Raw genomic sequence first — 18,421 nt, 5'->3', positions numbered from 1 at the left:
CCTTTCTCTATAAATAGTCTCCACCATTAGGCATGCTGATCCGCCATTTTGTGTGATGGTTGGTGTGCATGCTTTGGTATTCAAATTAAGGTAAGCCCTAATAGTCTGTATGAATATGTCTTATATCACCATTATTTAGATTATATACTGATCTTCTTTTCTTTTGATAACAGCTTCAATTCTTCTAGGAAGGCTGTCCACAAGGTTTAGGAGTGTGTCTATTAAAATATTTGACCATTCTTCCAGAAGTGCATTTGTGAGGTCAGGCACTGATGTTGGAAGAAAAAAGCCTGGCTTGCAGTCTCCGCTCTTATTCATCCCAAAGGTGTTCTATCGGTTGTGCTCAGGACTGTGTAGGCCAGTCAAGTTCCTCCACACCAAACTCGCTCATCCATGTTGGAAGATTGGACTTTTATTTATTTTTGTACTTTTTCAATATTTATATTTTGTTTGCACTACATCATTTTGTATTCTAGGTCTAAACATTTGACTTTACAGTTTTCAGTGGTAAACCCTATTTCAGACGGTCAACCTTAAACATATTTTAAAGAATTACCAAAACAATGTCAAAGTATACAAGCAAACTGCGTTTCCATAGGCAAAGAGTTAATGGAAGTCTCTCTGACAACTAAGACAGTTACTGCGTGTTCTGTTAAACTCTAAATGAGGTCTAAGCATAGATTAAATTCAAGCAGGTCTCGTCTTGACGGAAATTGCAAGAGATGAAAAAAAGATTAGAGGGAGAGATATAATAAAAACAGACCTCACAAGTCAGGCTAAATAGTGAAGCCGGTGCCTTTCATGTAGAGTAAAGCACAAGCAAATATCCTGAGTTCTACAGATACAAGCTATCTCCCCAGAACATCTCCCAGTCTTCTTCTCACACATTCTCATTCATTCCCAGGCTCTATCATTTGATTGGAGAACACTAAAGAACAGCAGGGAGGATGATTGATAAGAAAGAGGGTCCCGAATCACATAAGCATTTTGTTTGATGTCTATTTTTTATGGTTAAAACAGAACTATGTATCGAATGCCTCATCGATAACTAGAACCGGATCAAAGACCGCATAACTTATTAATGCTTTAAAAAAAAACTTTAATAATACTATTGCGCTGAGCGATTCGATAGAATAGTATGTCTTTATAACCCCACATTGTGTGTTCACTGTGCCATGTAATTTCAGCTTTATAGACAATGTTACAGTACAATACTTCTAAAGACATAAAGAAGAATTCAGCTTAGGGGCCTTACTGCATGGCTTATTTAGCGCAAAAAGTAACCCAAAGCAATCATTTTCAGCTTTTAACAGGCTTGTGTAGTCAGCCTAATTAATTCTTCCCTTCAGGCAAACATCTAAATACTGTACATACCTCTGAACTCTGTAAGATTGGAAAGAAAGACACATTATTGCACAACATATATAGGCAAAGACACACCCCTGTCACACCTCCAGTAACCCAGACCATGCAGAATAATTTTCCTAAAAATGATTGGTTTAACTTATGTTGGGGGTGGAGCCAAAAGTTGACATTAAAGCAGCTTAGTGTCAGAGCCTGGATCTGAATCCGGGACCTCTGCTGTGTCTAGCAATGTCTCTTCTTGCTGTATTACCTGGGATGCTGGACAGCACCCTGTCTGATCCATTGAACAATCTTGTCTTGTGCCTTGTTTCTGCTGAGCTTTGAACTCCGCGCTCTCCTCATGAACTTCCTATTCAAGCCATGCCTTTACTCTTCCTATTTGCCAGATTATTGTGTGCTCTTCAGCCAACATCTCGCTCTTTTTACTCCTGCTGCCACCTGTATCTTTGCTACCACTCATTATCAACCCTTGGTTTGTTCCTCGACTATGCTTCTGCTTGATCCCAACCTGCAATCACTTGTTACTGACCTTTGACTTTTTTACTTACTATTCTTCTACTATTCCCTACCCGTCATATCTGCTACTGGACCCCGGCTTGCTTACCTCCTGGTGGGGTGATCCTGAGGACAGCAACCTGGTACTAACATGCAGCAAAAGCCATCTACACCATTGTGGGCTCTGGTGTATACTGGTTAGTACTGAGACTTGGCACCTCTGGTGAATCCATGTCATCTGCCAGATTGACCTGCTTCTGTACTTCTTACAGTACAGCTGGTCGGTGGGTTCCTCGTTACTGCTATAGCTACTGGTCTCTGAGCTTGACTCCAGATCGTGACACTTAGACAGAGAGCTCTGACAGAGAAGATTATTCTGCAAAGATTCTTTTAAGCCTTAACTGATATTGTGCTCAGCTCTCCCACTACTTGGTCCCTCAACACCATGAGACATCCATCATAAGATTGGACAGGGAGCAGTTGAAAACTCTGGAAACTGTCTGGCAAACATTGCTAGGGAATCCCCGCAGGATGGAGGAGACTGTCTGGAGCCATGGCACACAGCTAAGGAGATCCAACAACAGCAGGTCACGGTACGAGAGAAATCTATCTTGAATTCATGCCCACTGTCTCAAAGAGCTTGATTCCTACCTCGGAGTAACCCATTGGAACTGTAAGGAACAGACAATACTGTGAAGAAGAGATGGGCTGGGAGAGCAGATGGGATGAGAATGGATCTCTCTTTCCTTTAACAAGACGTATATTGTGAAGGAGAGAGCAGCACTCACAAAACAATGAGTAAGTTTCCTGGAAGACATTGTTCAACCTCTAGGAGGATAAGTGACGACTGTCCAGTAAGAGTTACCTAACTGGAACAATATTCATTTACTGGACTTTACAAAGGGTGCAGAGAGTAAACCTTTTGCCAATTGCATAACCTAAATGTGCAGCAGCAGGAAGGGGTAGGCTTTAACACCTAGGTGCAGCACATATGTGTCCAAGGCAGGTAAGGGTTCTGTGCTTAGAGCATTCTCACTGCACGCTCCCAGCAAACTGACTGAGCTGTCGCCGACAGTTTTTGGTCTTGGTATCTGACCAGAGACAGGCTCCCAACTATGTGACTGCTGTGAGAACCAATGGCAACAGCTACACGAGGAGTTGTGTGGTGTAAAGGGGTTAACCCCATTTTTTTTTTATATCACTACTTTTCCTTTATTTTGACTCTTCAAAACAACAAACAGTATCTTTACATTTTAGATACAAGGTTTAGTGCAGTTAAACACTTTTGGTAGTAAACAGCACATTTTTATACATTAGGCTAAAAAAGAGGGACAACTGGGGAAAAAAGGAGGGGCAGAGGGATTTGGTCCAAAACAAGGGACAGTCCCTCAAAATGAGAAACAGGAGGTATGCAAATAAAATACCTCCTGGTAAAGGATTTGTAGTGATTTAGCCAGTCATATGGTCCATGTAATCCCCCTGCCTGACAGAACAGCCAGGTTCTGGACCTCTCTATACACTACAGCACAGTTAAACAATACAGGACTCGCTCTAGCTTGTGATCAGAGACTAGGAGAGGAGCACATCATTGATACACTGTAAAACAGGAACTGTATCCCATAGGCTGCACATCAAAGCAAACCTGCTGTAAAAAAGTATGTGGCAGTCTCAGCCAGGGCTCCTGCGAGGCCATGCCCACTATGTAATTTGCTCTGCCCCTTGGTGCCTAATCATGGCTCCATGATAAGGGGTGGAGCGAAACACATTTGGGGCATGGCCTGGCGAGAGCCCAGGCTGAGACTGCAGTATATTTTGTTACAGAGTGTTGCTTCAATGTGCGGCCCATGGGATACAGTTCCTGTTTCAACGTTTGAAGCCAAGATGAGCTCCTTCCCTAGCCAGCACTCGTAGTGGTTGGCACAGGATTAGAATCCCTTAGAGCCTGGGCGGAACATACAATTTCATATCTCATCCTTGCACACTGGTACATTATGTTTAAGTAGCGGAAGACAGAGATAGTAGTTTAGAGCAGTGTTTCTCAACATCTTTTTAGTCAAGGCACCCTCCAAAATTATGATCAGTCCTGAGGCACCCTTTAAAACTATGGACAATCTCGAGGCACCCTCCAAAATGACAGACAGTCTTCCCGTTCAAATGTTTTTATTTCAAATTTTGAACAAACAGGTGTAAAAGACATACAGGTAAAATTACACAGTGTAGCACTTGTCATTACCATAAACATTAAGATCAACATAGCATGTTCAGCATCTTCCAGTCAAGATAAGGAACATAGTAAAAACCATAAGCAAAGACGTAAGTATGATATGCCTTCTAGTGGCACCAGTTGGTGGTGCTTGCGTAAAAGTTCACAAATTTAAGTAATCCCCAGGGGGGGACACTATTGCCATCTAGTGTTCAGATAAGACTATGCGTTTAAACAATTGTATCAATGTGTCCATGGCTGCCACTTGGCTTTCTCCTTTTGGTATAGGTCAGGGGTAGGTGTCATAATCATTCAAATATGTGGTGTGTTTGGGTAGTGTGTATGATCTCTGAGAGAGATGGGGGTTGTGTGCACTTCCATTTTCTGGTAATGCTTATTCTAGTTGCTAGGAGCACATTGATCACCAGTTTACGTGCTTGCAGCGGGATGTTAAATTACAGAGTCTTAAGGCACCCCATTCTAAAATGTAAAAACTATTCTAATAGTTTTACATAATGCAGCAACATCCACATACGTAGGACACCCAATGTTGGAGGTGATTTAGTATTCCAAAGCAAGTACACTTTTGCATACTGGTACTGACTAGTATTCCAATGTTTCTCTTCTCCCTCAGTTTTTCCCCATCAGTCAGCTAGTGTGACACCAAAGCTGTTGGAGAGGGGCTTTGCCATTGGTCGTTAGGAGGTCAGCCGCTAGAGGGTTGCAATGGTGCACAATGAACACCTGTGGCTTTATCTAACTATAAGGAAGGCTTCATCCACCCACCGCCTTGTTATACAATTTTTTGGAAATTTTTAGGCATCTTGCCAAGGCACTCCTGACGAAACCTCAAGGCACCCCAATTGAAAAAGGCTGGTTTAGAGTGTTGATCCACTAGTGTACAGGTTGATTGCCTACTTTGGGGCTCTTATGTACATTAAAGCCCTTGTTTACATACTTCTCTTTTGCACTTTTGCACTGAAGACCAACCCTTCCAGTCCCATAATATACCAGTGTCTTTGTTGACCATGGTTGGCATTGCATGATATTAATAAGTATTTGATACTCCAACTTGAACTATTCACAGAAGATAAGGACAACTCTCACTTAGCCTCACCAGGTTATTTGTGGAAGCAGACACACTGCTTTAACCATACTGCCACTTGTATATAAGAATTAAGTCCCCTTGCTCTCTCTAGCAGCAGACTTGATGCAACTACATTATCTTCAGGACACTCTCTAGCATCTGCTTGACTGACACCCATCCACTGACTCTTCTAGAAGAAGGGGTGGCCCTCTCAGAACAGGCCCCATGACACAGATCTGTACTCACTGTAGGCAGAATCAGATCCTCTCCAGTGTCTCCCTTACAGTCAGCTCTGCAGGACATCTGGGTTCAGCTCCTCTCTAACTCCCCGATCCCACCTGAGGCTGCATGTCAGCTTCTACATGGGAGGGGCAGCTGCCCCCTCCAGGATCCCGCTCTCCAGCTGAAAGACCCTGAGCACATGTGCCCCTAGAATTTATACAGTATTTCAGCATGCACCTAGGCACTATCCTCTGCCAATAACTAGAGCTGTACTAAGTGCCAGTGCACTCATTTGCCAGATTTCCTCCCACTGTCCAATATGCCTCCCTATTGGACCAGTGTGAAACACTTCAGACAAACTGAGCTGCACCATGAGCACCATGAGCAGACCTCACTAGCAGATGCTGCTCTCTGGTGGTATAAATTTACCAGGCAATCTCTCTGATAATCAGAAAAGATCCAAAAACCATATTATCTCTTCTACCGCCTACCTAGGAGGGTTCCACAACCTTAATCATTTGATGGCCTAACTTGTTTTAGTAGGGTTATTCGTGTGGAACAAGGCTCCTCTTCAGCAAGTACTCACAAAGTGACTTTGGGCATGTACACAAACCACAAGCACCAGACCAATGGTTAGAAGACTACTAATGTGCTTTCACTGTTCACAAAATGATCATAGAACATCCAACGTGTTTGGGGCAAATAATCTCCCCCTTCATTAGGACTCAGTGATATTTGCAAATGTTTGAATGGGCTCAGGGAAGTAGATCTCAGGTTAATCTTAGGGTTACTGCTTGAAAGAGAATCAGATGGGGCAGAAATATGCCAGTAAAACATCTGCAACGAACTAAAACGATGCATCTGCTTCCCTGAACCCATTAACATTTTTCAGATATCATTGAGGCCTGATGAAGGTGACTAGCAGTGGAAACCATTTTATTTTATCCCAGGAAGTAGATGCTGCCTCTGGATGGTACCTGAACAAAGATGGTTCTGTCCTGAGAAAAGAAGGTAAAATCACAAGCGACGCTGCCAGCCAATAGGAATATGTCTGGTGAACAGGATTAGGTGGCATCAGAAGACCATGGTAGGGCCATATTAGGGATTCTGTGGCTGTGGTTGTGCCCCCATTGAGAGCAGTGGGAAATAGTCTGTGTTATGCTCTGTGGATTCTCTCTTTTTCCCTCGCTTTTTTCACTGTTTTGATGCCTAGACAACAATATAATGTGATTTTATTAATTAATTCCATACCTTCACAAATCCTCTCCTGAAGAAGTGAACGTTGTGTTGGAGAGTTCTGTGATCTCTGTGAGGGGTAACATGACTTAGCATGCATGCAGTTCAAGTGGTTGGAAGCCCTTACGTATACCCAGTGAAGTGATTGGTGATACGCAGAGATTAAACAAATCTCCCTGCATACATTGTGTCCATGGATCTGCAGTCTTCTCTTCTCTACATCTATTCAAAGTCCAGAATTTATAAAGCTTGTCTGAGCTGTAAGAAAACATGAGGCATAGAGCTGAAATTACACACTGAAGCACTCAGTAAGGAGAGCTCTGAGACTTGATTCGAGGGAAGGCTGTCAATCATTGGCTGAGTGCTGGAGATCCCTCCCCTGTCACCTTTTTTCTCTTGGTGTAAAACTTGTCAGAAGTGATTCATGCTTATAGCAGAGGAATGGAGCAGCAGACAGAGATGACACTTTGTGCTTTTATTTGAGACTAGTACACACTATAGAGGGATATGTTTTGTTCATATTTCATGTCTGAGGTTTACAATCACTTTAACGTTAAAAATATGTTTTATGCTAGGACAGCTTTAAGTGGCTTACAATGTATTTCAATAATATGTGTCATGATTTTCTCACATAGGCAGGAAATAAAAACTCTTGATTTGTATGCCACAGGGCTGAAGAGCTCACACTCATAAGAGGCTGTTGTGAAAACGAAATAGTTTTCTTTTTACTGTTAGATGAAGTGCTGAAAGGGGCTGTCTGCCAGGCCAGACTGGAAAAGACGGATCAATTACATATATCTTAGATTTTTTTTCTACACTTTTCACATTTCCCATTTATGTGACACTATCAAGCCACTACTAGAGTACGGCAGAAAAAAATAATAAAAGCTCTTCTCTCATAATAAGTATTTCATAGCTTTTCGACTAACAATGGGTCCTAGTGAATACGATTGGTGCATTGTAACCTGATCTGATAGAAAAAGCAAGGAATTGTGTTAAGCGCTTTGTCACCCTATAAAGGTTTAGTTTAAAGGTTGCCAAGCAACAGGACAATAGCCAAAAATGAGCATACATTTGAAAGTTGCAATGTGAAAATATAAAAAAAATACAGCATTTGCAGACTGAAGAGCTGAAACTATAGCTGTCCTTAGAGGCCTCGCCACTGTCCATGCATTAAAGAGAACTGGTCACCACTGGTCTTATACTAGAATCTGAAGATTCAGTCGTAGGCACCGTTCACACATGTGCAGGTACGTCGGTGCATCTGTGTATTAAGACGTTCAGGTGCAGCATGTTTTAGGATAGGCTCTTCACTTCAATGGGTGCCCTATTCTCGATAATTGCACAAAAGAACTGTAAGCACTTATTTTTTTTAATTGCACTGCACCTAAACAGTTAGTAGTTTGGCGCACAATTTTTCACGCACTTATTTTCGGGTGCCATTAGAAATGACTGCACAACTGCAAAAAGGACCCACATTTTCGTGCACCATAAAAGCGCGTGTGATTTTGCTTGTGTTACTGCATTGCATACATGTGAGCTGAGCGTTAAAATGTAAGTTCATCTTTTCAGAAAAAAATTAAAAGGTAAAATAACACCCTACACGCTCCCTACCTCCCTGGTCTTTGCTGCACTTACCTCCGCGGGTGGTACAGTTTCATGCAGCCTGGTGCAACAGTCTTGGGGTTTGAAAACCACGCTGTTCTTCCTCTTCTTTCCCTAGGGATGCTGAGAAGGATGAGAACAGCTCTGACTGGTTAGCACCAGCATGTGACTGCATTGACCAATCAGAACCGCTCTGATTTATCCCAGAATCCCTAGGGATAGAAGAGGAGAAACTGCATGGTTTTCAAAACCCAGCACTGCTGCACCAGGTTGTGTGGATGAAACTGTGCCACCCATTGAGGGAAGTGCAACTGGGAATGGGTTGGTGGGAGTTGTAGGTTGTTAGTTCACCTTTTCATTTGTGAACTAACAATTTTTTTTTTTTTTTTTTTTATAGTTAAAGGCAGGGACTGATGTGAATGTAAATTATCCACTTGAAGACTACAATTCATATAATTACATTGCACCTTTCAAGTTGTATACAGGGATGAGGCATCAGTTCTGTATTTTTTTTTTTTTGTGGGACGCCCAGCTTTTTTGTTAAAGCCATTCTAGCAGCTAATTAGTTGATGGATTGATTTTACAGGCAGCGGGAGGGGTGGACCCCCCCCTCCCACCGCCCATCAGTGCCTCTCTGGGTTCTCTATTTTTTTTCCATAAACTTTATTTTATTAAAGGTACAAGCAAATATAACAAAGTACAGAAATGGTATGCATCTATTAGTCAACAATTAGCATACAAACTTTATCACAGCTTTAAGTGGAATCCTTTACAACCCGATTCATCATATATACAATAGCTAACATAACATGCATGTAGCAGACATATGAGAGACCAAGGGAAGGGAAGGGAAGGGGAGGGGCTAGGGAGAAGGGTAGGCAGTATATTGGGATAGGGTGATACAGCTGTTGTTTTGGCGCGTTTTAAAATTATGGAATAGGTAGGCAGGGGAATATCCAGAATAAAGAATAGAGAAGAGGTGCATTCATTCAAAAGAATTGGTAATAGGAACCTGAGTTAGGTGATATTCATATGCTGTGCTAATCAAAGGTATTTTAAGGAATGTTTACATATACTGTCTATATAGACTTCAAAGTGAGCAAATTATGTATTAAGATTTAGATTAAAAGGAGCGTAAGTTATAAATGGAGATTACAATTATTTATAGGGGAATCCCCTCACATCCCTTTTTTAGGGGGGGGGGGATACACCCTAGACTTATAGTGTATTTGAGCAGACCACCTGAATATCATGGTAGCATGTAAGAAAGGAAGATATGGGTATATATTCCTTCCATTTCATTTTTCCTTTTTCCCTCCCTCTAATAAGGCATAGTGTCAATTCCCAGACTCCACCAAATCCAAATATTTCTTAGTTGTTTGAAAATGTTTCCAACATGCCCAGGTAAAAGAGAATTTTGTAGGTGTGTCTTTTGCTATGTGAATAAGTTCTTCTATTTCTGCTATTTTGTCAACCTTCCTAATCCATTCTTTCATGGAGGGTATTTGTGGGGAACCCCAATGTAGGGGGATGCACAGTTTGGCTGCGTTAATGAGATGCATGGGCAAAGTCTTGCGGTAGGAAGAGTAGGGAATGTCGGAATGATGAAGGAGGAATTTAGCAGGGTTGAAGTGGAAACAATTTTAATTACTAGAAGTGTGCAGGCTCATCTATAGATTATATATATATATACTCTATTTTTATCATTATTTACATGTCCACAGCTTGAAGGGAATCTCACATAAATTGTTTCTGGAGATTTCCATTCTTTGGGATTGTGAGTTTTAGGGATTAAGCTTAGTGTTAGGGCTTAAATTGGGCCTTGCAAAAAAATTGCAAGGTCTGCTTCTTTTGTCACCCCACCCCCAAAAACAAATTCTGAGGTTTAGAAGATAAAAGTAAAAATACTCATGTTACACTTTGATTTTCAGCAAGCTTACCCAGCCAAGAGTGACGTCATTGGGGCTTCTCCCAAGAACATGGAAAAGCAAAGGATCTCACATTTCACCAGAAGTCCCTCTTGCATGGAGATTGCAAGATTTGAGATTCTCAGCTTTATTGGTATTGTAGGAGAAGGCCCAGTGACATCACCCTTGCATTCCTTAAGAAGCCAGAAACTGGGTCATAGAGTATTTTTCTTTTTTAATGCTAATGTTTTTCCTCTTTGATTTGATGTTTTTTATGCTGTGTTGGGGCTATAAAAGAAACGGATCTTGCATTTCCATGCAAGGTCTGCTATAAGTGTTAAATTTTAGGAATAATTACAATTTAAGTAGAGCTAAAAGCTAAGTGTACGACATATTGTTTGATGAAGCACTCTGGGGGTTATTTACTAAAACTGGAGCATGCAAATTCTGGTGCAGCTCTACAATGAAACCTATCAGCTTCCATGTTTTATTGCCTTGGGGAGGAGATACAGCAGGACACTGATCTTCGCAGCGAAGGGCTGTGGGGGGTCGGGACAAGTCTAATCATTAAAGCAGAACAGGCTGATTTACTGACAACAATGTGCTCTCCTGCCTAGTGTTGTGAGTTTTTAATAGGAAAGCAGAGGGGCTGACAGGAACACCAGGGATTTCCCACAAAGGAAGCAATACAAAGAGAACAGGATACTTTTTTCATACAAGTACATGGTACAGCAGGCCCATACAGGGAGTGCAGAATAATTAGGCAAATTAGTATTTTGACCACATCATCCTCTTTATGCATGTTGTCTTACTCCAAGCTGTATAGGCTTGAAAGCCTACTACCAATTAAGCATATTAGGTGATGTGCATCTCTGTAATGAGAAGGGGTGTGGTCTAATGACATCAACACCCTATATCAGGTGTGCATAATTATTAGGCAACTTCCTTTCCTTGGGCAAAATGGGTCAAAAGAAGGACTTGACAGGCTCAGAAAAGTCAAAAATAGTGAGATATCTTGCAGAGGGATGCAGCACTCTTAAAATTGCAAAGCTTCTGAAGCGTGATCATCGAACAATCAAGCATTTCATTCAAAATAGTCAACAGGGTCGCAAGAAGCGTGTGGAAAAACCAAGGCACAAAATAACAGCCCATGAACTGAGAAAAGTCAAGCGTGCAGCTGCCAAGATGCCACTTGCCACCAGTTTGGCCATATTTCAGAGCTGCAACATCACTGGAGTGCCCAAAAGCACAAGGTGTGCAATACTCAGAGACATGGCCAAGGTAAGAAAGGCTGAAAGACGACCACCACTGAACAAGACACACAAGCTGAAACGTCAAGACTGGGCCAAGAAATATCTCAAGACTGATTTTTCAAAGGTTTTATGGACTGATGAAATGAGAGTGAGTCTTGATGGGCCAGATGTATGGGCCCGTGGCTGGATTGGTAAAGGGCAGAGAGCTCCAGTCCGACTCAGACGCCAGCAAGGTGGAGGTGGAGTACTGGTTTGGGCTGGTATCATCAAAGATGAGCTTGTGGGGCCTTTTCGGGTTGAGGATGGAGTCAAGCTCAACTCCCAGTCCTACTGCCAGTTTCTGGAAGACACCTTCTTCAAGCAGTGGTACAGGAAGAAGTCTGCATCCTTCAAGAAAAACATGATTTTCATGCAGGACAATGCTCCATCACACGCGTCCAAGTACTCCACAGCGTGGCTGGCAAGAAAGCGTATAAAAGAAGAAAAGCTAATGACATGGCCTCCTTGTTCACCTGATCTGAACCCCATTGAGAACCTGTGGTCCATCATCAAATGTGAGATTTACAAGGAGGGAAAACAGTACACCTCTCTGAACAGTGTCTGGGAGGCTGTGGTTGCTGCTGCACGCAATGTTGATGGTGAACAGATCAAAACACTGACAGAATCCATGGATGGCAGGCTTTTGAGTGTCCTTGCAAAGAAAGGTGTCTATATTGGTCACTGATTTGTTTTTGTTTTGTTTTTGAATGTCAGAAATGTATATTTGTGAATGTTGAGATGTTATATTGGTTTCACTGGTAAAAATAAATAATTGAAATGGGTATACTGTATATTTGATTTTTGTTAAGTTGCCTAATAATTATGCACAGTAATAGTCACCTGCACACACACATATCCCCCTAAAATAGCTAAAACTAAAAACAAACTAAAAACTACTTCCAAAAATAGTCAGCTTTGATATTAATGGGTTTTTTGGGTTCATTGAGAACATGGTTGTTGTTCAATAATAAAATTAATCCTCAAAAATACTCATTTGCATAATAATTCTGCACTCCCTGTATCTGGAATATGAAATGTTGGGTTTACATATTCTTTAATTGAAACACATTTCTTTAAAGGTTATATAAATCCACTTTGTACACACCAAATGTCTTTAATTGATAGGTTTTACCTTGTAAAAATAGCAGTGACATTATCACTGTCTTGCATTTAACCTGTGCAGAGATCAGAGCTGTGGGAGGGGCCTAGTAGGCCCACCTACTACAGGCTGCCTGTAGAAAACTACAGGAGGGGGCGGAGACAAAACCAGTCACCCTGCACAGGGAGAGAGAGCAGCAGTGACTGGTCTTTACTACAGGAAGTTCCTGCACAGGGGAAAGGGTTTTTTCATGCTGAATTAGTGCACAGATCTGGAAGAAACACACAAAAGATGACTAGTTTCAAGTAAGAATGCCCATGGCTCTTGAATATAGACAATATTTGTTTAGCCTGGATTTCAGCTTTAAAAGAAAACATGGTCAAACACACACAACTTGCAATTTACTTGGTAAATATATGCTGATATGATACATAATAGAATATTTAACAAATTCTATCATTCTAAAGTATGCAAGGCTCTATCTCTATGTACATACATATGTATTATGGTAATATAACCATTTTTAGCTATCCACACATATATATAGATGTATAAATGAATTTGTATACAATAAGTTCATTTAACTTCTAGTATTAAGAATTCTTCCAGAAGTGTATAAAACATTGTGTCCCTAAGGCACTACCAATAAAGACACACTCCTAATGCTCTAATAAACCATTGACATTCTTTGTTGTTTTTCAGATAATGTCATACAATCTGTCTGCTAATAAACATATAAGACTGCAATTTTATAGATTTGTTTACCAGCGTGTGTGTCATCTGCACAGTGATTAATCCCTATAAATATTTTTCCTCTAAGTGTTTTTTATTCTCACATGACCTAATGAATTTCCTGGAATGTTCCTGGAAGGGTCTGATGCACTGCATCACCTGACCTGGACAGAAATACACATAAGGGTTGATTTACTAAAGGCAAATAGACTGTGCACTTTGCAAAGTGTAGTAACACTCTGCAAGTGCAGAGAACTAAGAGGAGCTATCAAGAGCGTGCCATAATAGAAATAGACAGACAAAAAGAAAAAACACAGTTGTAAGGGACAACTGAAGACATTTGTGAACTTTTAGGGCACATCATAAGATAGACTTGGACACAGATGTATAAAAAACACATTTATTGATTCAAACTTAAAACCGCTTATTCATAAAAAATGGCAAACATGACCAAACAGAAGGTCTAAGTCACCCAACATATATATATATATATATATATATAAAGTAGACATCACTAGATAGTTGGTCATGTATTAACAAGAAATACATATTGAACAGTGTGTGGATATAAAAGTAAGTCATGTCTACTTACATATATGTTGGGTGACTTAGACCCTCTGTTTGGTCATGTTTGCCATTTTTTATGAATAAGTGGTTTTAACTTTGAATCAATAAATGTGTTTTTTATACATCTGTGTCCAAGTCTATCTTATGATGTGCCCTTAAAGTCCACAAATGTCTTCAGTTGTCCCTTACAACTGTGTTTTTTCTTTTTTACTCTGCAAGTGCAGTTGTTCCAGAGCTTAGCTAAGTTTCATTTTACAAAGAATACCCAATCACATGCAAGAATTAAAAAAAAAAATAGCATTTTTGCTATTGGATGATTGGATGATGGTAGTCAGCAGGCAACGGCTCATTTACTAAGCTCTGGAGCAACTGCATTCGCAGAGTGCAGCTGCACTTTGCAAAGCGCACACTCTATTTTCCATTGGTAAATCAACCCCACAGACTGTATGGAGGAACATGGGGCCTGATCGGAGCTAGGACACCTTACTACACCTACTGAAGAGGACCTAGCATCACATATGATTGATGATATTGGTGATTAGCACTTCTGCCATTTTTTTATGAATTATTTTTATTGAGTTTACCAGTTGAATACAAAACATAACCATTTGGGGCATTCTCTTGGCTCAAGCCTAAACATACAGTAGACTTCTAACGAGGGAAGAGATTTCACTACTAAGTAATAAAAACACAACAAAGTCACCACACTCAGATTTACAAATAGCCATCCAAGTCTTAATTGATTGTCATAAAAATTTATAGCTTACATAGATGGATACAATAAATTGTATATTATTTTCATCCTACCGATTCTTTACACAAAACACATTTATTCCCTCCCCTTCAAATGTGTAGACCCAAATTTTAACATTGGCCTGGGATTAAACTATCAGTGTATATGATTTTCTCACTCCAAGTTATTTTGTGCATCTCATACCTTCGTACATTTTTTATGGCAGTTTCCAGACGTGTATGTGGCCTTATAAAGGGGTCTTACAGAATAAATTAATGACTTTCAATAGTCTAATATGGAAGCCATGGTGGACTTACATTTTAATACAATGGCTTTAGCATAAAACAGAAGAATGTTCTGGTTGCACAAGTGGGAGCCAATGGCTCCCCAGCAAACATGTAGCTTCATTTAAGCGAACATTGACAGTAGTTAGTGTGAGAATAAATTGTGTTACATCAGACCAGAACAATTGGATGGCAAGTCACTCCCAAAACACATTGTATGAATATAGCCCACAGAGTTGTAAAGACATGTGCAAAGGGGTAGAAGGGTATATCCTATGTAACCTTTGTGGAGCTAAGTAAATCCTATGTAGTATCCCAAATTGTATAGATCTATCTCCGGCAGAAACCAACTGAATTAGTGGGTAGCCCACATATCCTCCCAGTCCTCCATATCAAGCCCTGGAACATCTATTTGCCACTCAGAATATAAAGTACTCATGCCCTCATGGACATTGGTTGTAGGACCTTATAGATAATGGTCATTTGTCAGCAATTCATTCCTCAATAAAGACTCAATCTTAGAAGGTGTTAACTCAAGAGCCTTTGCCCCAGACTAAAACTGGTATGCCCCGACATCAGTTTTATAAGCACTTTGAGTCCCTCATGAGCAAAGTGCTATATTAATGAATATATTTAAAGGCGTGCATGTTACATAGTGTGTAGGTGTAAGGGCTTGTTAAGCATTGTGGTTGGGAACAGTAAAAAAAAAAATGATTGAGCTGCGTTTTTTATTGGCCCCAACTACCTCCATTAGGCTGCAAAGGCAGAAGATTTGGTAGTTTACATTCCAGTGGCAAAAACTATCCCCTGTTGCATTCGGCAGGCAGTAGCGCTGCCGAACGCGACTCATGGAAGTGAATGGGACCACACTGCTGATGTCCCGAGAAATCTCAGGAAGTGTAGGACCTGGCTGCAACTCAAAAGTTAGGTGTCCTCACCACACCCCAAGGACACCTCTTATTTTCTTTAATGGAGCTTCATTTTTTTGTAGATGCATATATCTGGTTTACATGACTTTGAACAGATGCAGACAATTAAAAAAAGGTAAAAGTTCCTTAAAAAAAAAAATCAAATTACTATTGTATTTTGCCTGTAGTTGGCAACATTAACTGAACAGATATTAACCTTCTGTTATCCCCTGTACAGCAGCACTAGGTGAGGGAGATGCAGCACTAGGAACCAATCAGGTCCTGCTACAGTTATTTCAAGCACCATGCTGACAGGAAAAGAGAGCAGAATGAAGTCCAATCACAGAATGGAATGAATTAATCATGTTGTATTGCAGTGTACTTTGCCAAGAGGTACTGTAAAATAGAGGACCTGGATGTGCTGTGTAACAGAAGTATCCAGAAGAAATTGCAAACTCTTTTGTCAGGTACAGTCATAAATTTAGAGCCTTGTAGTATATTAATACATTTGCCTGGAGAACAGCAGTAGACAAAACTAGATTTTTCACTTGAATAGAGCAAAGCTTGGCAATTCCTTGCAAGAACCTTCTACAAGAAGCACCATGTTCTGCTTCTCCACAGTACTATAGTATTAATACTATAACAAAGTGATCACAAATGTACCCATGTAAACTGAAATAAAAGATTTCTGTCTTACCTGATATTCCTTTACATTCTCCACTGTAAAATTAAACCAGACACGGAAGCGGGGATTACATGTATCAGGTCTGATGAACAGGTCATACTCAAACTCGGTGATGTAGTCTACTCTGCCCAGATTGCCTGTTATAAGAAAATAAGTATTAAAATGTTATTTAACCCTCCTGGTAAAACTAGATCTATAGCAGCATACCTAATCTATGACATTGTTTGTGAAGTATCTTTTTTTAAGGCATCCTTCCATTTCTTTACACTCAACCTTCAAAATGTATTTACCCTTATTACCACCTACACAGAGGTTACATTGTCCCAGTGTAGCCATCGTCTGGAGCCCCAGTGTAGCCATCCTTATATGTGTGAATACTTTATTCACCTGAAAACTGTTATGCCAAAAAAATGACAAGGCAGTGGTGGTTAGCACTCCACCCTGGCAACCCTGTTCCACCAGAGACAGCGTGGCTGCATGACTGTTTTGTGGTGCACTGTGTTGCAAAATTATGCCCATTCATATTTATTGAGTTGCCTTAAAGCAATGTAGATTACACACGGCATACTAAGCGCTAACATGCATGCAGTAATGCATCATAGTGCATTGAAAAGGCGTGAAGAGTCCCTATGTGTTTTCCCTATGTTCATGCAGGTTTTCCTTCACAACCCATACACACACATAGGCCAGTGCAGTCTAGGTAAACTGGCCCATAGGCGGACATCTTTGGGCAGTGACTAAATGGTATATACTAGGGATCGACCGATTATCGGCACCACCGATATATCGGGGGCCGATATGCACTTTCCGCGATATATTGGTATTGGCCCCTGAGGATACTGATATTGCTGATATTTCGGGAAAGTGCTGTACCGGAGGGATGCCTGCAGCTAGAGGCATCACCCTGGTACTGCTGTCCATAGCCGACGGACGGCTGTCTTGTAATGATGCCTTCCGCAGCTCGCCCGGGTCTCCCGACCCACTGGGAGACCCGGGCATCCTACCTGCATGGCCGCCGAACAGAAGACCCGATCAAAGCCGCATTCGGCTCTAATCGGGTCTCCATGTAAACAACCCGGAAGTGATGTCATGACATCACTTCCAGGTACTCGGCGCCATATTAACCGCTTGCCGACCGCCGCACGAACATATACTGCGGTGGTCAGCCCCTCACAGGCAGAGTGACGTATCGGTACGTCACTAGCCTGGGAGGGTCTGGGGAGCGAGCGAGCGCCGCCGGCGGCGCGCTCCCGCGTGGTCACGCACCCCCCCGTGCGCGTGACCGGCGGACCCGATGTCCGCCGGTCACTCTGTGATCGTCGGGGGAGAGGGAGAAAGGCAGGCAGCTTGTGTAAACAAGCTGCCTGTCAGTTCTCCCTGTGTAGAGACACTGATCATACGGTTCTACATAGTAGAACCGTATGATCAGTGTAACTACACCTCAAGCCACAGCCAATCACAGTTAGAATCACGCCCCTAGGGACACACACAGCCCCTCCCTCTCAAAGTTAACCCCTTCACTGCCAGTGTATTTTTACAGTAACAGTGCATATATAGCACTGATTACTGTAGAAATGTCACTGGTAACCCCAAAAGTGTCAAAAATGTCAGTCAAGGGTCCAATCTGTCCGCCGCAATGTCGCAGTACCGCAAAAAAATCGCAGATCGCCGCCATTACGCGTTAAAAAAAAAACAACAAAAATGACAAAAATCTTTCCCTTTGTTAGTAAACGCGATAACTTTTGCGCAAACCAATCAAAATATGCTTTTTGCGATTTTTTTTACCAAACATATGTAGCATAAAACAAATTGCCCGAAAATGTTAAAAAATTTTGATTTTTACTTTTTTTTTGGGGAATTTCATATAAAAAAATGTGAAAAATATTGTTATTTTTGCAAAATTTACGCTCTTTTTTTGTTTATAGCGCGTGATCAAAAAATCACACAGGTGATCAAATACCACCAAAAGAAAGCTCTGTTTGTGGTAAAAAAAGGACGTCA

At 41.2% G+C, this 18,421-nt stretch overlaps 1 protein-coding gene across 4 annotated transcripts in view; it reads right to left on the bottom strand.

Annotated features, from left to right (window-relative positions):
• AGBL4 (AGBL carboxypeptidase 4) overlaps nucleotides 1-18,421 on the bottom strand; it is a 2,933,082-nt gene that overhangs the window by 2,519,157 nt on the left and 395,504 nt on the right. For all 4 annotated transcript variants that reach the window (XM_082266214.1, XM_082266215.1, XM_082266217.1 and 1 more), the window contains exon 3: nucleotides 16,433-16,557. In XM_082266214.1, coding sequence (XP_082122340.1) covers nucleotides 16,433-16,557 — 125 coding nt within the window. The remainder of the gene's footprint in view (nucleotides 1-16,432; nucleotides 16,558-18,421) is intronic.

This window comes from Pelophylax lessonae (genome assembly GCF_965119305.1).
Source record: "Pelophylax lessonae genome assembly, chromosome: 8".
Classification (NCBI taxonomy): domain Eukaryota; kingdom Metazoa; phylum Chordata; class Amphibia; order Anura; family Ranidae; genus Pelophylax; species Pelophylax lessonae.
The sequence above is the reverse complement of the archived record's forward strand: the minus strand, read 5'-3'. Positions and strand labels throughout refer to the sequence as shown.